Source organism: Lipophrys pholis (genome assembly GCF_963383615.2).
Source record: "Lipophrys pholis genome assembly, chromosome: 1".
Classification (NCBI taxonomy): Eukaryota; Metazoa; Chordata; class Actinopteri; order Blenniiformes; family Blenniidae; genus Lipophrys; species Lipophrys pholis.
This window is the reverse complement of record NC_137635.1, coordinates 5,762,674-5,782,728: the sequence shown is the minus strand read 5'-3', so window position 1 is coordinate 5,782,728 and position 20,055 is coordinate 5,762,674. Positions and strand designations below refer to the sequence as shown.

Genomic DNA, 20,055 nt, shown 5'->3' with positions numbered 1-20,055 from the left:
CCATAATAATCATCTGAATTCCTTTAGAGAACTAATTAAATCATAAAGTACAGATTTATAGGCTGTCTAAGGCAGTAGTCTGCAACATTTATACGTTTAACTTTTCAAACGAGGCTAAAATGTATATAGTTTTGATATATGAACATAAACTGCATCTTACCTTCCATTTACCATGTTTTGATTATGGAGAACGTTTCATTATTTCATAGGTTTCAACCTTCTTTTTAAGCGTTTTGTAAGACAGTTTTGACATTTTAGCAATTTCCCCCGTTTTAGTTGTGCCTTTATTAAAAAAAAACACTTTTTAGCCAAGAGTCAAAAGTCTATTTGAAAATGACTTTGGGTGCGTGAATATAATGAAAACAACATAAGATGTTTATTCAGGTATAATTTAGTGGCAGCATGAAGGGACAAAGACCCCTGACGGGATGAGAAGCTTGTTTTACTTGTAGTGTCATATATTGTACAGTAGAGGTCACTGCTGTGCAAGGAAAGAGGTAAAAGATGGCGCCATGTAGATAGATAGATAGATAGATAGAACTTGAAGTATAATATATTTACATAGTCCCTTTAAAAATCAACACAGCATGATTTTATAAATTAAACCCGTAAACACATTTTAATAGATTTTTAAAACAACTGGAATAAGACAAACAACGGGGATAAACAAGGAGACCAGATTTAGACAGAAAAATAAATATTAAATGCATGAAATTTAGATAGAAGGTCAGGTCATATAAAATATATATTTCTGTATCCTCTGACAATGTGTCATGACTGTAAGTCTGTTCCTCTTGTTATATTAATAAGTATTTGAATCCTGTTGTGCTTTCTGTTTGAGCTGCAGTGTTATTTTCTGAGGTGTATTGAGGCGGTTGTGGCTTAGTTGGTTTCATCATAAGGAGGCAGGTCTGATCCCCAATCTTCATCTTTCTATAGGTTCGATCGTAGGAGAATATAGATTTATGACATGTAAGTGGATAACAATCACGAGTGGTTTCTAACTACTGCTCTGCTGTTTTGCGGCAACGTCAAACCAAGTGATGTTTGCAGAACCAGCTGAAGCCAAAGGAACTGACCCTCGACCTGGGGTGACCGCTAAAGCAACAGGAAAACAACATTTAACATCCGTCGTATTTATCTACTTCCAGCTGAGGGTCTCGGTGGGGGGGCCGGGTTCGTCCTGGTCAGGTCACCACAGAGAAACACACGGCCCGCCTACACACACACACACATTCACACACACACACTCACTTCTACTGCTATTCAAAGACACACAGTTAAATTCAAGCCTCGCCTGACACATGTTTTTGGATTGTTGGAGAAAACTGCATGCATGTGAGGTCAATTGCAGACCCTAAATTGACCTTAGATGTAAAAAAAAAATGTTCTGTTATAAATTTTCTCAGACAAAATGATCATTTGAACTACATTTACAAGCTGTAAACCTCCACCTTTGTTTCTGGGCACTTGAACGAGATTAGACTTTCCACTTCTTTCTGGGCCATTCACAATCTCTACAGAGGACAACAATAGCTTCCCTCTGACGAACGGGAAAGAGGAAAAGCGCACTTCAGAGCGCTCTGTGACAATTTATGACAGAGACACTGAAGAAAAACAAGGACTTTCAACACAAATGAGCAACAATAACAACAAGCTAAAACCTTTCATCACCGGAAAATCATACATCATAGCATAAAAAACCAAGACGACTGTGGAGAACCAGGCCATGAGTTGAACTGATATTTTAGCCCATCTCATGTTTTATATGTGTCAAAGATGTTTTCCCCATACAATTTTTTATTTTCTTTGTAATGCGGGACTGAGCCCTGAAAGTGCAGGAGAACCCTTTTGGATTTCCTCAGATTATTTGCCAAGTCACTTCACCAAGATAAATCATGTTTTTTGAGGGACTATATTTTTCAGATGGTAACAGCTGATGCTGTTATTTTATATACATATTATATGTAATATTTCAACTATTAGTGCTTAACTAATATTACTTCCATATGTTGTCAATGCAGTGCAACTTCTTCCAAAGTAAGAGATTGACTGTGGAGAGTATTGCTGTAGTCGCAGGTGTCGATCTGGCGCCCCTCCGCGGCGGTGAAGTCAAACTGCACCCTGCGCTCGTGTTTAACAGTCACCAGGACAACCACTCCAGTCCAGCTGCGCTCGTTTCAGACGTTACGCTCCTAAAGCTTAAAGCTGCGGTGGTTTGTTGTCGTTGTCATTTTGTCATTAATCTTTACCAACATGGCAGAGTCGTTAATTTTTGCTGCGGAAGCGGAAAGTTTAGTTAAAGTTCTGGAAACTTTCCCTCTGAAGGAGGTGGGATCGGACAGGTGAGCGTTAGCCTGCGGAGCTAAAAGCTAATCTCAGAGATGTCGTGTTCGAAAATCAAGATTCATTATTTATTTGGAAACATAAGTCTTTCTCTTTGCCACAGTTTTTTTATTTTATTTATTTTTTTATCCCTATTTTATCTTCTGCCCTCCTCGTGTGGGACCCGCAATGTTCCTGTTGTTCTAATTCAGTTTAACTTTATTTAAAAAGTGCCAAATACAACAAACAGTCATTTCAGGACACTTTAACAGAGAAAACCCCAACAATTCTTTGCGTTTCTGTCTCAGTTTCTACAGTAATTTTGTTTGTTTGTGGACTTTGTTGGTGGTTTCTTCTCTGGTTATTTGATATTCACATAATAGTTTGGTCTATTTGTGTTTATTTATTGTCTAGTATTGTTTAACTAATATGTACCTCCATGACAATTTAAGCATGTTAATGGATGAAATGAGAGCATCACCATCTTAATAAGAGGTTTGAACACCACTTTGCATCCATGCTTTGACTGTCAGAGCAGATGATAGAGCCCCTCAGTGTTGCTCCTCTCTGTGTTGACAGGTGGCTCATGCAGCATGTGAACATCCAGAAGCTGAACAATCAGGCCTTTCTGAATGCATCTGCCAAGCGGGATGACTTTGTCCAGGAGCTCCTGGCGTCACATGGAAAGGTGACCGTCTTTACATATTTACAGCGTCATGTTTAAGATGTGAGTGACGTCTCCTGTGGTCGCCTGAAGTGAAAGATTTATCCCCATCTATAGATCCCGGACCTGGTCCATGAGATGATCCTTGTGGAGGTGTGGAAGCAGAATGTCTTTCCCATCTTATGCCAACTGAAGGACTTTAATCCAAGCAACTCATATCTTCTGTACATAATGGTGAGTGCAACATGAGATGTGGTACATTTATACACAATATTCATTCTTAATTTATTTTTTTTTATGTGTTTTTAGGTGCACCATGAAGTCACAATTTTGTCTCTGCTTGAATCAATAATGTTTTTTAAGGTTGGTGGATACACAAACAACCCCGTGTGAATATCAGTGTAGTTGAAAAGCCGTGTTGAAACGTTGGTGTGTGTCGTGTGCAGGAGTCGTGTGAGGCGGCGGACGACTCTCTTGTGGACTTGGTGGATTACTGCCACCGCAAACTCATCATGCTGGTTGTCAGAGCCGCCAGGAACGAGGCTGTGACCCATGATGACAAACACATTTCCCCTGCAGAGGTAAATGTCGGAGATCTGTGCTTGTTTACCACTCTGAGAAGAAACGGGGGGGGGGGGGAACCCCCCCCCATCCCCGCCGCCATCATCTACATTTTGAATAATAAAGTTGTCGTGTGTTGTACTCGTTTAAGCTTTCATCAACACCTCAGTCAAGTTTCTCTCTTCTTTCGATGAAGGAATTGCAGAACCAGGACACCGCATCAGAGTTTCACATCTCCATGAGAGCCTTGCCTGTACTGCAATACATCACGGATCACACCAACAAGTATGTCAGATATATATATAGGAGCTGTATTACATCATGTACGGTACAGTCGACACAATACTTTCGTCTCCTTTCAGTATCAGTGTGATCAACCGCATGCTGTGCACACACAACCTGCCCTGTCTCCTGGTGCAGCTGATTGAATGCCATCCTTGGAGTCGCCGTGTAGATGGTACGTCACACTACTTGTTTTTCCGAAATGTCGACACATTTTACGAACTGCTCCAGATATTTTGTGGGAAACACGTTCACTGCATCTTCGGATGTTAAATGAAACGATCGTTGATTGTTATTTTTTTTTTTTGTGATAGCTCTTATTTATTTAGAAAAAGCAAAATCAGTCCTTTTGCTTGAAGTAACCTGTTCGTCTGTCTGCTCTTTGTCTCCCCCTGTAGGCGAGTTGCAAAATTACATTAAATGCAAATGGGAGAAGACTCCTGCTGAGGACCAGCTGAAGATCACGATGCTTGAGGGTCAGGTCTGGCTCGCCCTTTACAACCTGCTGCTCAAAAAAGACTGCCAAAGAAAGTACGACTTCAACAACTTCAACAGGAATCAGCTCCTCAAGGTACAAACTGAGTGAAACATCGTCTGACTGTGTGCCGGTGTGACTGTTTCCAAGAATCATCCAAGAAGACTGAGGTGCTCATCAGGCTCTTCACGTGTTCAGTAACATGTTGTAGAGAGTCAGTTCACTAAGGATTCGTACCAACGCCCTGTGACACTGATTTAAAAAACAAAAACAAAACATCCTCTTCCTACAAACTGGTTGCTGATTCAGATCAATTCAAACAGAAATGTAAACTGCTAATGTTTCTCATAATGCTTTGTAATCTGTATCTTGGCTTCTGTATTCTCTTTTTTTTTTTTTTTTAACATCGCGATTATTTTTAACAAATGAGGAGCCCTCTTGTGCACATATACATACAGATAAACAATATATGAAAAATAAGCAAGTCAATAAATGACCTAAAATAAAAAAAGCAGTCCAACCAACAGTCAAATCAACATCTACACAAGTTGTTCTTATCAAGTGACCTCACGATGAGGTTTCGTTCCATAAATGAAGTTGGATTTCATTTTGGACTAACCAAGTGTAAAAAACAGCCCCGATTAATCCAAAATCTCTCCAGTTGGTTCCTGGTAAAGTAGCTTATCTTCCCTTTAAGCCACATAGTGACTCTTTCTTCCATGAAGATGAAAAAACAGCGTTTAGCTTCCAAAAAACATTAATGAGGGACCTGGTATTTTAGGGCCCAGCTCGGTAAAGGCATTTTAAATTAAAAGGTGTTCTCCTCCTCTTCCTGCTGTGTAAATTAGATAATCGTCGAGCCTTGTGCCTCCTCGCCGTCGTTCCATTTACCGTCCCTCGTGTTTCTGCAGCTGCAGAGCTTCATGACAGACGTGTTGATGGATCAGCTGCCTCCCCTGATTCACCTGCGGCAGTTCCTGGCCTCGCTGGCCTTCGCAGACCCAGCGCCTCCAAAACATCAGCTGGTTCTGGAGCAGGTACCGTCACACGTCAGGTTTGTTTTCTTTCTCCCAGTGCATTTACCAATCAAAACATCTTCCCTTGTAGATCCCAGAAATGCGGAGCAACATTCTCACAGAGAACGGTGGGAAGTGGAAGGCAATCGCAAAGCATCAAGTCAAAGAAATATTCAGCCCGTCTGCCAGTGACTTGAAACGACAGGCCGAGAGGTGAAAGTGTGTTCCAGTTGTTCTTTAGAGGTTGGACATTTAAAAAAGGAATCCCCGAATTTGAAGTTAAGCTCCAACAATTTTCGAGATTTCATCGTAGCTCTGATGGAAACATCTTAGTACATTAAACGTTTTGCCTAAGATGCAGTGTTTTGATCCCTTTTAATACTCTACATCTGTTTGTCTGATCCAGGTTGACTGAAACGTACAACTTCAACATGATGGAGCGTTTCTTCCCGCACCGGTGCGGCTTCTGTGGGGGCGACGCCACAAGGAAATGCTCTCGGTGCCAGTGGGCGTTCTACTGTGACAGGTGAGACCACGAGGGCGGCGTACACGGCGTACACGGCGTACACACGTCACCAATGCTCAGTATTTTTCCATTTATACGGTACATGTTCGCTGTCTGGATGTAAAGCATCTCGCGTCGTCTGCTTTGCTCATTCCAGAGGGTGTCAAGCGAAGCACTGGCCGAAACACAAGCTGCACTGCCGGCGCTAAGAAGCTCCGGGTCGACTGGACCCTGTCAGAACTCTGCCCAGTTCCAATGCCGCCATTTTGAACACCATTACATTGGTTAATGTTACCATGCTTATGCATGTTTATAGCGTTCTGTCCTTTTTATTCAAAGATTTTAAATGTTTTTATTTTTCATGTCACCTCACTTAGTTCACTTGTTTCACTAGAGAGACCAGGAATGAGTCTCTTGTTCTTTTACCTTCGTGATATTTATTAGTTTTCCACTTCAGCAAGTTATGCCAATAAAGTTGTTGTAAAAGTGTTTCTTCTGTCAATATGATTCAGTAGTTTGAAGGCACAATGGGTATTGGGAGGCAGGAAATATACCTCAAGTTTTTGCTCAAAGTTAATAATTCTTCTAGTTTTTGTAATGTCTCTGCGTTTTTCTTATATTTATTAAACTTTCTTTAACTGCTGCATGCAGTCGATCCATTTCAGACGACAAGTTTCGCCTGAAGTTTGTATTAAATTCCGGCATCGTGAACCACTCCAACATTGAGTCCCGTGAGGGGAAAAAGAGGTAATGATCATCAATACGTCGACTAATGGAATCATGAGTGTTGCACCAGGTGGGACGTCACACCGACTCGTCACCTTTAAACAATGGAAAATTATTGAAACGTTAAACAAATCTGGATCATTGTGAAAATTACTCATTTACCATCAAACTTCTTGCCAAACTGAGTCAGTCTGAGTTTTTTTTGCCTACTCAAGCGTACGTTGTGTTTCTCACATGAAAAACACAAAAGGTTGATTGTCAACAGGCGGCGTATTCTCTGCGCACAGAGCATTATAGTGACGCTGGACCGGCAACAAATATGGAGGGACGACAATGGGCCCACATGCTGCCGTTGGTTGAAAGTTCAGTGTGAGCGGAGACAAAGCCGACGCTTCATGCAGCCTTACTGATCTGGAGGGTTCCCAGCTGCACTGAGTGGCCATGCATGTGTGTGTGTGTGTGTGTGCGTGTGTGTGCGTGTGTGTGCGTGTGTGTGCGCGTGTGTGTGTGTGTGAATACTTGGCCAAACGTGGCGTCAATGAAGCCCACCAGCGCTCCTACAGTGCCAGGCATTTCCCACACACACACACACACACACACACATACACGTTCACCCACATTCATTGACTCAGAGTTCACAGGAAAGTTCTCGGTAAACCAGACGACCACTTTCAAACACACTGAACTCCAGCAGCAAGTAGAATTTAAATCATTTCATGGTTCTGATAAAATCACGAGTTTTGCGTTGCGTTCAGTTTATGTCGGTGTGAACCCGTTTCCATGTCAGTGCCTGTGCGTCCTCTCCAGAATCTTTTCCGTTTTCCGCGACGAAACCTCGAAGGCAAACACATCCATCTGCCGTTGTTTCCTCCAATTGTTCCTGCACACACAAGACCACATATGAGGAAGCTGGCTTTACAGTCGACTCAGCAAAAAAAGTGCGTTCAGCACTTCACGACACGCTGGAGAACAAGTTAAAAAACAACAAAACATCCGTATATTCTTGTATGCGATAGCTCCGGTTTGCTCAGCCTAAATAAAAATACATGAAAATGAAAGAATTCCTGTTTGCTGGGCGTCTCAAATCTTAAATATCACACGTTATTGTATGAAATCCATTAAGCACAGGGCTTCTAACAGCCTTTTTTCACTTCGTATTAAATACTAATAAATAACTGTGGCTGAACACCGAACACTCCAAATCAAGAAAAACTGTAGAAAGCAAAAGTTATATATTTAGATTCTTCTTTTTCCTGAAGCTGTTGTGAACTTTTTTCTTTTTTCTTTTTTTTTTTGGGTGGAGTGGACAAGTGCTGACCTGCACAGGAATGAGGTCATGAATTGAGGAAATGTCCATGTTGATTTTTTCGTTCAATCCTTTGCCACGACTGCAGTGTTGCTCTTTCCTCGCACGGATTTCACAAGCAACAGATCACAACGGGAGATGATTCATAATGGAGGGTTTTAGTTGCAACATTTGGCTTGTTGCATGGACATGTTCGTTAATGATCACGTTTCCAGGCTTCAGTTTCTATCCTCAGTTACATTGCCAGTGGAGAGTTTTGAAAGCTTTGGAATTCAGTGTGTCTTGAGGAAGAAACATTACGTTTTGAGAGCTGCGGTGTAGTTTTAATGCACAAAAAGTGAATATACTGGGTGTTCGGTTAAGGTAATCAGCGAAACATAATGACAACAACAGAAATCCAAGACTGGCTGAGATGATTTTTTTTCCCCACACAAACTTTTATTGAGAAAAACAATCGATGAACATAATATCAGTACTAGAAATTGAATTCTTACTTTTTCATTGTGTCTATACATAAAACAACAACAAAACCACTGTCAAATCTGGCTCAGAATGAACAGTACATCAATAAAATGAAATGAAATTAAATTAAATTAAATGAAATGAGATAAGATAAGATAAGATAAGATAAGATAAGATAGGATAAGATAAGATTAAATTCAATTCAATTCAATTCAATTCAATTTAAATAAAATAAAATAAAATAAAATAAAATAAAATAAAATTAAATATAAATAAATAAATAAATAAATAAATAGTTATTTGTTTATTATCAAGTCCAGGCACAGATTCAATTGGGAAGCACATGCAAACCTTTGAAATAAGAAATACATTCGAAAAAACCCTGTGCTTTTACACCTTCTCACAGTAAATCTATATTTTAATGAAGTTTTAGAAAAACCATTGTGTCCCTAAGCCATTGTGAGATTGATGGATATTTAGCCGATTTCCAGTGCAACAACAGACAAAAAGGAAGTAAAAGCCATCGTAAAGTGAATTTCTGTGTGGAGGTTAAAGCATGACATAAATTTATATATATATATATATATATTTTTTTGTTTTTACCAATTTCTACTGTTTTTATTCAGGCAATTTGAAGACAAAGTTATCCACAACATGAGTTAAACTTCTTTTGCTGACAATGAATAGACAATACGGTTACATTCGGGGAAAATATACAGATTCATCAATGAAGTCAACAACCTTAAGACGCAGTCATTATTTAAATGTACTTGTTGAATGTCCACATAAAACCTTATCCAGGCTTGTGTTGTTTGATTAAGGTGAAGTCATTTTTAACAATGTCCACAATGAGAGTGACCACGCTGTTTGTTAGATCAGTTCTACAGGGTTTACATGTAAATAAGCTGTTATTTATTTATTTTTTTTTATAGAGGGCATAAGTCAATGCAGGGTCTGCAGAATGGGTGTTCATAGTAACAAGATTGAATTCTGAACATGGCGGGTCTTTCTATGTGGAGTTTGCATGTTCTCCCTTCAGTTTACTTCCAAATGTAGGTACTTAAGTGTGATTTGTCTGTCAGGCTGCATGTTAATTAAAATTAACGAACAAAGAACGCTGAAAGAGTTGCAAGAAACAAAAAAAATATTTAGCCTTTATTAATTCTAGTTTTTTTTTTTTTTCCAGTTCTGTATTTGCGGCATGAACCTCAGTTTTGGTATAAACTATAGAGAGACCAAGTGTCTCCCTGCTGCCCCAACACATCCGGTCATATGGATTTTCGAAATTCTTAAATATGTTTCTCATTATTTTTCCATGGACGAGTTTGAGGGAACAGTTTTACCCCATTTTAGTCCTTTTAACTTTATTCAAACGTCTTTCAAGCCAAGAGTTAAAAGTGACTTAAAAAATGACTTTGTGTGCATAAAAAAACAACTCAAGATGTAATATTTGCTGAGGTATAATTCAGTGAAAGGTTCAGGGAGCCACTACAGTAGGGCCAAAGAGCCACATGTGGCTCCAGAGCGGCAGTTTTCAGAGCTAATCTCTAGAGAAAAAAAAATTTAATTTAGGAGTTAAATAGCTTTAAAGGACTTATGTGGATGCAACATGGATTTCACTTTAGATTTAAATAATAAAACAATTTAGAAGTGTGCATTTCGTGTTGCTTTTATTTCGAAATTGGAAGTGGTTTTAGACATTTCTATACATTATTCTTTGTGGAATTTTGGATAAAAAAATAAATAAATGTATATTTGGTGGTGAAAGTGTTTGGATCTTTGTGTTTTCAGACAGGCACGAGCGGAGCCAGCCGCGGGTCTCCTGCGCGAGGAGCAGTGGGAGGGTGTTGCAGGCCGGAGGGAGGGAAGGAGGGAAGGAGGGAGGCGCCGCGCCGCTCCGCCGCTCCTCTGTCCAGCCTCATGACAGCTGAGAGCCACACCGAGAGCCTTCTCCGCCTGTCAGCGTGTTTCCTTGAGCTCTGCGGCAGAATAACGGGACCGAGAGAGGAGAAAAAAAACAAAAAACCCCAATGACTCGGCGTCCTCCTCCGAAGCCCTGGGACGCGTAAACTGCTCCCAGAAGTTGCGCCGCGCCGCGCCGCTCCGCGCAGCACCACATCAGCAGGCTGAAGGAGTCGCATAACCCAGACTGAGGCGATCTTTCAACAGGACACACTCCACAGGTAGGAAAACATTTTTATTATGTTTTTTTTTAACCCTCACGTTCACAGCGGCACGAACTAGGAACAATTAGAACTCGATTGCTGCGCTACTAATGCGTAATAACGCACAAACACGCGTTTTTCACGTTTGCACACCAGCTTCTTTCCACTGCTTTTACTTCGCTCTCCTCACTTCAACTTGTTGGTGAAAGTGTGCTCTGGAGCAGCCAGGCTTTTGGGTGTAGTTTGGGTATGATTTGGCCTGCTCACTCACTCACACACTCACACACTCACTCACTCACTCACTCACTCACTCACTCACTCACTCACACACTCACACATTCACTCACTCACTCACTCACTCACTCACACATTCACTCACTCACACAAACTCACACTCTCACACACAAACACACTCTCTCACAGCTTTCAGGCTGAACTGCCTAATGACGTGATCTGAATGAGTGATGGCAGCGAGCACAAGCGCTGCAGACCCAATAATCCCCCTGCTGTCTGTGTGTCACCTGTGCCCACTGCTGTCAGTTGTTCCCAGCGGGGGGGGGGGGGGGGGGGGGGGGGGGGGGGGGTGGAAGCGAGAGGACGCACAGCCAAAGCCTTGTTTCCATCCCATCAGGAGACACACGACGAGGCTTTAAAACTCACTTCAGCCCCTCGACGCCACTTGCCTGGACTTGAATTTAACATTAGATTAACTCGGAGAAGGAATGTTTGGGATCACTCATTCACCAACAGTTAGTGCTTGTCTGACTAATTGAAAACATCTAATGAGGGGAAAAGTCCTTATAGTGTCATTGTCAACATTCAAATATACATTTAAGTTCTCAATCCAGTTCAAGCAATTCCATAACAATAGACCCTAATAAAACTAGTGCCTCCTAAGATCATTTAATAATTGTGAAAATAAACCTTATAATGGGGAGAAAGTAACGCGCTTGAACTGCCAACTGTGAGTTATTAAACTGTCTTTTGAAACAATCCAAATAATAAATAGTTATTCCTTCTGGCACTTCCTTTAGATTATGTTCAAATCTGCATTCCGCCGCTGATTTGGTGTTTCGCATTCTGAAATCACATCAATAGCTAAGTGTGACAAGTGCAGGTGATGCCGTGTTAAATCTTCAGCATTCGATCTGGAGAGTCACCAACACACTGGTAAAACCGACGTTCCTCATTGGTTAAGTAGATAAAGTCCACAATTATAGTGCAATGAAGTGTATAATCTTGCATGCTGCACCACACCAAGTGATTATAGTTTGGAGTGTCGTTTATAAAAACTATGTAGTTTTAAAAAGTCCATTGGACTGACTTCTATTCTGTTCTCTCTTATTCTATTTGTGTTTCGTATTTCAATACATGACAATCAGAGGTTAATTATTTGAACTAAATCCTGTGATTGTTTGGATTGCGATGAACCGTATTCGTTTAAGCTTTGCTATTCAGTTAGATGTCAGAGCCGGCGTATCCCGTCCTGATCGGCTTGTGTTTTTTTGTTTTTTATGTGTGTGTAAGTGATTCATTTTCAAAGAAACTTTTTTACTTTCCTAATTTCTCACGGCCTTGTAGTGAAATACAGTTGAATTTAGTCTAAAACCCTCAACAAGACTTAGACGGTGAAAGAAAGAAACGACCATTCAAATGTGTTTTATTTTTCACTTTGCGTTTAACCTTTATTTAATCATCGTGGAGATTGAAAATCTCGTTTTTAAGAGTGTCCTGGCCAAGACAGGTAGTTATACACATTAAACATATCAGAAAATATCAATACGTTAAGCAACACAGGATCAGGGAAATATATTTTTAAGACATGCAAATTTGCTTTTTGATTTTCGTCTAAAAATACACTGATGAGGAAACATCAATGATTGTGTCTCCAAGTTCATAAAGACCATCCAACATGAATATACAGCAAACGTATGAGGAAGATGCACAGTTTGTTTTGTTTTTCTCTGAAACTCACCTTTTTAATTGTTCTTTGCCTGCAGAAATCAAATGCATTGTGTGAATTTACAAGTCACTAACATGTCAATTCTTGTATATTATGGCTGTGCAACACAACGATTGTTGTGTGTTTAATGCCTGGTAAAGATTTTTAAATGGACACAAACATCCTACACGTCCAATTAATTATTAAACGCTGGCAGCAGGATCTGGTAACGGGGAAACTTGAGACGTCTCGTGTCGGTTGGCAGTGAAACAGCTCTGCGAATAACTGTCGGGAATCGAAGGTGCGCACGCGGCCTAATGGCGCTTATATCTTCGGTTTGGTTGTTGGTTCAAACGACTCTCCACTCTGCGACACGCACGGTGAAATGCTCAATACAATAACTTCATTAAGCGTGGGAAAATAAATGACAGAATGCAAAAGTGCAGCCGGGTTGGTGAAAACAGAAGCTGCAGGGGAGGAAGTGAACCATGCACCTTAAATATATTTCGGTATTATAAATAGAGTGGATTGAGGAAGTCACTCTGCTGTAGAATATTATTTTTACATTGACGATTGTCACTGCCCAGGTGAAATGAAGCTGAATTGGTATCACTGGTCAGCCGGAGCCTGTTTTACACAGTTTGTACGGCCACGTACTGGAATTGACTTGTTGTCGGTCTAATATTGAACTGGAAAATAGAAAATGTTGTGTGTGCCTGCTGCTCGCGGCTGTCATTGTTTTTTTGTTTTGCGATTCTTGCAGAAACGGTTTGCCGAGTCGTTAACAAAAGTACTTTCACACGGTAATCCCCAGTTTTCCGCACGTTTTGATGTACTTGGTGTACGTGTTACCAACGGCGCCGAAAATCCTGTGGAATTAAGAGATGAAGATTTAAACAAAAAACTAAAACGGGTGCCGAGGATGGTCGACTTTGCGTCTTCCCTCTTAAAGAGACAGGCACACAGAATTCTACATGATCTACTCGGCTGTTATTCTTTGGTTTCATCATGTCGGTGGGCTGCACATCATTTAATAAGTAAACAGCATTTGTCTTATTTGAGCTATGAAAGAGAGTTTGTTTTTTAGATATGGTCTTCTGTTGCTTAAAATGTATGTAAAAGGCTTAAGGCTTTATTTTTTACATAAATGTCTCAACTGTCTCTGCAATAGCTGCGACTAAGAGACTTATGTAATGCTTTATTGGATGGATAGTTTCTTTTCCCCATGACTAAAACATCACTTACATATTTCAGATTTTATAGCCCCATGAGCTATATTTAGTCCTTTAATCAATATTGTTTTCATCCCATAGTAGTTCTTTGCATTGGGAGACCACTTGTCAGCTATTCTTACAATCTCCTGTCACTCAGATTGTTGCAGAATTATGCCAAACTCATTTGAACTTATGAAAGCAGACCACATTTTCCGCATTTTTTCTCTCATTCTGCTGAAATTCGTAATAACACATAAGAATATTGTATTGCGGAGGATTTAAAAAAAAAAAAAAAAGTTTTTTGTTGCATATTTCACCCTCCGTGAATTGATCCCGTGTCTGCGGGCATGTCAGGATGTGATCCCGGGGGGGAACACACTCGTTACGTAAGGGCTCATATGCAACCTATTATGGGGGGGCTGAGCTGTGTTTGTGAGGGTGCGGCATATCCTCGGACACCTCCGGGGTCCTCTCAGGGAAAACCCTCTTCGCAGTCCAAACAGATCGCTGTCGCCATGACGACGCAGGCTCGGCCCTCTGAGCTCAGTTCTCCAAGCTGTCCTCCTCCTCGCTGTGGAAATGTTTATGCAAAAGAGCCGTGTGTGTGTGTGTGTGTGTGTGTGTGTGTGTGTGTGTGTGTGTGTGTGTGTGTGTGTGTGTGTGTGTGTGTGTGTGTGTGTGTGTGTGTGTGTGTGTGTGTGTGTGTGTGTGTGTGTGTGTGTGTGTGTGTGTGTGTGTGTGTGTGTGTGTGTGTGTGTGTGTGTGTGTGTGTGTGTGTGTGTGTGTGTGTGTGTGTGTGTGTGTGTGTGTGTGTGTGTGTGTGTCATACAGGCCATTGATACTGAACACGTGCTGGCTTGAGAAAACGAAATGCAGAGACAAGTATGTGAGCAGAGGGCGTTGTGGACTGGAAGAGAGCGTGAAAGGAGAAATGAAGACGCAATGAAATCTGACAAATGACGACATGGCCGATGGCCAAACTGCGGAGATGCTGGAAAATGAACCGGCTGAATGAAAATGCGAAGAGGGAGGCGGATTTTGCTCTTGGGATGAGCCAAACGCGAGTGTTTCCAGTCCTCCACAGGAACCCACCCAGGGTTTTCCCCTGAACTCAACACTTGAAATGTTCCTGTAACTTTCCTCTCGCCTGCTGCAAACATTTGAACACTGTTGAAAGTATTTCAATACAAAAGCACCAAATTCACATATTTTTATTAATCTAATGCAAGTACAGCAGCTGCCAGCAGGAGGAAGAGGCTGGTGTCTAATAACGATCATTCCGTGTTTTTTGCTTCTGGAAGAAAGAGTTTTAAAGGAGGTCATATTATGCAAAATTCACTCTCTGATGGTTTTCCAACACTAATATGTGTAACCAGAAGTGAAGACAGTCTGTCCTCTCTCTCCCTGGCTTGTTTCAGTTCTTAAAAAGTGTGTTGCTCCAACCAGCCACTCAGAAATCAAACCCTATATAGTGTCATCGGGGGTTTAGCCAATCCCTATCAAGGTAGGCCCTCCCTTTGACTCCTCCCACAATTAGGCAGCTCTGCTCTGGCACATGGCACCACGAGAGGAAGGACTTCCTCCTCTTCCCAAGATGGGCATGTGTGGGTGGAGCCAGTCCAGCTCACACAGACACAGCAGATTCTGAATGCAGCTCCTATGAACCAATATTCAACTGGAGGAAAAATCAAGGGTAAGCTGGATTTTGGGCAATTAAACTTTAAATACTATTTAATTTTATTCAATATTAACTAATTGAGGGTGTTAATAATAATTCTAAAACTAGGTCTTATAATAGAAGATAAGCATGAAATGTTGTCTTCAAGTACAAAGTTGGTAAATAAAAGTAAAATATTTAAACAGTGGGTGATTGAGAATTTATTCTGCTTAAAGCAGATGTTTCACATGTAAGTATGATGGAAAATAAACCAGTTGACAAATAGAGATAACTCCTTTTGGTATCTATACCTCAACAATATTGACTTTAAAAAAGACCAGTATTACTCTAATACGTTATTTAAGAAGAATATTCTGCCTTGTTTCGGGGCATTTATAGACCCCGTGTCCTCACGTGGGGCTTGTTTCTACCATGGTGATATTGCTTATGTCGTTGTGCGGCGTCTCTCTGCTTGCACTGTGGCGAGTTCATCTGCTGGAATAAAACCAAATATTTCAACAGTGTTTGTCATGATGAGGCGTTTGACTCAGCCTGCCAGATGTGTTGTCAGTGTCCAGCTGGCAGTCGCCACGTGGAGCTGCCTCATCTGGACCAAACGCACCGTTAAGTTGGGCTCCTCTCCTCACTTTACAATGCAGAACGTCACTGTGTGGCTGTTAGACGTTGGTCAGTAACTTGGTGATTTCATACATTTTAAATTCTAAGGATATTTTCGATGTTTTTTTGTTCTTGGAGCTATTAGTGGGGAAACTGATTATTTCAGTGTTACGGTCTAAACAAGGAGCTTTGGGACTAATGTTTTGTGCTTTGGTGAGTTTCTTCTTTCGGCAAACATGACATTGATTAAGAGCTGGCAAAAGACGGCAAAGCCTAAACTAAATCACATCATGTTCTTTGTGTGTGTGTGTGTGTGTGTGTGTGTGTGTGTGTGTGTGTGTGTGTGTGTGTGTGTGTGTGTGTGTGTGTGTGTGTGTGTGTGTGTGTGTGTGTGTGTGTGTGTGTGTGTGTGTGTGTGTGTGTGTGTGTGTGTGTGTGGTTTCTATTTTACTTGTGTGTGTGTGTGTGTGTGAGGGAAGACATCTGAATCGGCTTTGTCGTCGTGCCTCAGAGGGTCTGTGACTCTTTAACACATGCTCATAAAGCAAAATGACCCGTGTTGACAACTGTCAGCTGGCCAGCACCCCCCCCCCCCCCCCCCCACACACACACACCCTTGTCACAAGTGCTGAAAGACTAGACGGTCAAAAAGGATGCAGCACATGTCCCGAACATATCCAGAACCGTCCACCTGCTCCAGTGACGTTGTTTCACAGTGAATGTGTTTCGGCGGACTCAGCACTCTGGGCGCTGCCTCGCCGCCGTAAACAAAACGCTATCAAGAGACATCAGCGGCCATCCAGCTCACTCCAGAGGTTTCTACCAGTGTACACACACACACACACACACACACACACACACACACACACACACACACACACACACACACACACACAGAAGCACGTGCCAGCCTGCCACTTCAGTGTATTTGAATGGGATGAATGGCGCAGAGGTCAGTTTGCCTCGCTCCCGGATCATGAGGCAGCGGCTTTATTGTTGGCACCGGACCGCGGTTTGGTAAAAGAATACAGACAGTCAGCAGATCCCACTTCCTCCGCTCTCGTCTCCCAATGACTCGTCTGAACTTCCAGCCCATCTCAGGTGAAAATCGAGGATTTGTGACGCACAGTCCTCGGTACGTGTGTGTAACCGAAAGCTCAATTTTGGCTTTTTGACTTGATTAATCAGCACAATTAACTTGTGTAAAGATGCAGCTGAAGGCAGTAAAAAACAAAAAACACAATACACAATAACCTTGAAATGAAATATTCATATGGTATAATTTTCTGTATTATTAATTTCAAGTCATATCACTATAATAGTTATCTGAAAAACTATATTTTATTGTCATGGCACAGTGGAAGGCACATTAGTTCTCTGAAGTGTCAAGGATATATAAATATAGTTCAAATAAGATGTTGATTTAAGTTTACTGTTAATATCGTTTAATCTCAGTCAGACGTATCGAGGCATCAAGGAGTAGAGGATGATGCTCATGTTTTATTGTTTTATTCTACGTTATTGCAGCAGATTATTACACAGGAGGTAATCAGATTCGTGACCAGTGTGTGTGGACAGAGCGCATGAGCTAAAACTGAGACAAAACCATCGCACCAAAACTACGAAAGTAACTTAAAATTAAAGCTGCAAGCAGCCTTGATCGGGACCTTGCACGCTGGCCCCTCTGGCCTCAATCATGGCCTCGGGCCCATTTCAATATTGTTCAATTATGGTGTTGGGCTTTTATTTTGAAAGCCTCAGAGCCCGGTCCTCATCACAGCCATACAACAATTACAACCATCGGCCATAGCGCCACTGCTGGAAACAGAATGTTAGGTCTCCGTAACCTGTCCAAGCTCCGACTGGCCCCAAACTTCACGTTTTATTAGATGACATACATACGCCGGCTGACTGTCTCAGTCGCAGTGCCCCAAGCAGCGAGGACCCGTTTAAAGCTGCTTGTAGCTTTAGTTTAGCATTATGTCTGGATCTCTAATGTGTCTGCACCTTTGCCAGCTTCAACACATATTCAAATACACAAATGACAGATATTAGAGTAGTATTTTTCCTTTATTAAAGCAGAGCTGGCATCAAAGAACATGCATACATGCTTGAAGTCCCTGCAGCAGGTCAAGGAGACCCTGCAGCAGGAGAAGGAGACCCTGCAGCAGGAGAAGGAGTCCCTGCAGCAGGAGAAGGAGTCCCTACAGCAGCAGGATAAGGAGTCCCTGCAGCAGGTCAAGGAGACCCTGCAGCAGGAGAAGGAGACCCTGCAGCAGGAGAAGGAGTCCCTGCAGCAGGAGAAGGAGTCCCTGCAGCAGGAGAAGGAGACCCTGCAGCATGACAAGGAGACCCTGCAATGTATGAAGGCGACCTTCCGTACTCATTGCAATAGCCTGCTGGATGAGAAGGTCAGGCTGGAGGAGGTCAACAAGGCCTTAGAGGAGGAACTCCAGGCCAAGACAAAGAAGAAAAGAGGCTTCTGGTGGCGACTCTTCAAAAGACGCTGAACAATGGGATGAGAGAGAAGAAGGCCGGAGAGACGGTGGAAGAGGCCGAGAAGACAACGAAAGAGAGCCGGAAGAGCGGAACAAGGAACAGATGTAGCTGTCAAGGTAAGTGAATAGAAGGAAGTGAAAAAGAAAGAAGAGGGTTTCTGGCACGGATGGTTCCAGGTAAGTAAGAAGTGACCAAAAGAGAAGGAGGTTGCTGTGGGACTGGTCGTTTTTACTACCTGCCGTGGCAAAGACTTCCAGGTCAGACACTTCAGAAACCATTAATCCATTAGAAGTCATTAATGTGGATTTTCTCAAGGTGCCCTGGTTTCCCCACAACTCTGGTTAAAAAACAAAACCACTTTTCTCATAGAGCAGATTGTTGAAACAATCTTTCATTTAATGATAAAAGCACCAGATTTGGCACACGAGCGCTTCAGAACCTACTCTCTAAGAAAAGCACATTATCCACTTGAAAAAAATCTAATTGCTCTTGTAGGTAATCATCCTGACGCATTCAAATGCTTTTTCACCAGTTTTGATGAGCGTGCCGATTCTGGTCAACATTTGAGGGAATTTAGTGGGTCAGATTTGGGGTCAATGAGGCGCCAGGAGTCGAAGAAAAAAAAAAAAAAGAATAATCAGAAATATTACAAATACAATAGGTTCCAGGCCTCCAGGCCAGGCCTCTCGTGCTCAGTCCCTGGTAACCCCCCCCCCCCCCCCCCCCCCCCCCCCCCCCCGAAAAAAAACACAACATTAAAATAAGCATGGGTCGATATTCTATAGCATAGAAAAGTGACCTTTGTTTCCTATTTAGTTGTAAAAATAATAAGTGCATAAAAATAATAAAAATGTACCTCTCACGTGACATCTAACTAATACACCTTTAGCATTGTTTAGTCTTGAAATTTATTTTTAGGAATAAATAAATAAGAAAGATTATTTCTATTGTGTGTATATAGAGCCTTTAAGGATTTAGCCTTTTTTTGAAATTGTATATAATATATACAATATATACTATATATGAAAGGAAAGATCAAATAATACAAAAAAAGCAGAGGCTTATGACATGTAACAAGTAATATTTATATTAAATATCTACATTAGAACATTCTTATCAGCAGAAGTTTCAGATTAGGGGTCAAAATTCTATGAGGCGGGTTATTTTTCACTACTAGAAAAGTGACCCGCGGGTCAGAATTCCAGATGACACCTGGTTCACTTTGTGTTAACTGGAGTTAAAAGCAGTTCACAAAATTCAAAACTCATGTTGCACAATAAACCGACCAATTTACACTTGAAATAAACTGATTTTGACTACTTATTGTTCGTCTTCGCGCAGAAGTGGTTTTCTAAACGTCTGATGATGCCTCGGGTCAGACAGTTGGCGCTTTGTCTGGCTGTCAGCTGCGAAGTGTGTGTGTGTGTGTGTGTGTGTGTGTGTGTGTGTGCGTGCGTGTGCGTGCGTGTGTGTGTGTGTGTGTACGTCAGCTGTTGATTTAGCCGTCTGTCGTGATCCTGTTACTTTCTCCAGGCCGATGCCAAGTGACACACTAGTTCGAGTCACACAGCCCCCCCCCCCCCCCCCCCCCCCCCCCCCCCCCCCCGCCCCCCAGGTTCCATCACTGATCAATGCAGA

The 20,055-nt window shown here is 41.8% G+C and overlaps 2 protein-coding genes across 2 annotated transcripts in view; both read left to right on the top strand.

Moving 5' to 3' along the window:
* Nucleotides 1-2,884: 2,884 nt before the first annotated feature.
* Nucleotides 2,885-6,317, top strand: zmynd10 (zinc finger, MYND-type containing 10). Its single transcript, XM_080486419.1, has 11 exons — nucleotides 2,885-3,013; nucleotides 3,107-3,223; nucleotides 3,299-3,352; nucleotides 3,436-3,570; nucleotides 3,747-3,835; nucleotides 3,913-4,007; nucleotides 4,231-4,403; nucleotides 5,219-5,344; nucleotides 5,415-5,536; nucleotides 5,730-5,849; nucleotides 5,986-6,317. The coding sequence occupies exons 1-11, from the start codon at nucleotides 2,912-2,914 to the stop codon at nucleotides 6,035-6,037; spliced, it is 1,185 nt and encodes a 394-aa protein (XP_080342545.1). The 5' UTR covers nucleotides 2,885-2,911; the 3' UTR covers nucleotides 6,038-6,317.
* A 4,049-nt stretch (nucleotides 6,318-10,366) lies between these two features.
* The window catches only part of dnmbp (dynamin binding protein), a 44,659-nt gene continuing 34,970 nt past the window's right edge, over nucleotides 10,367-20,055 (top strand). The window contains exon 1 of the mRNA XM_080463063.1: nucleotides 10,367-10,505. The gene's annotated coding sequence lies outside the window, so the exon portion shown is untranslated. The remainder of the gene's footprint in view (nucleotides 10,506-20,055) is intronic.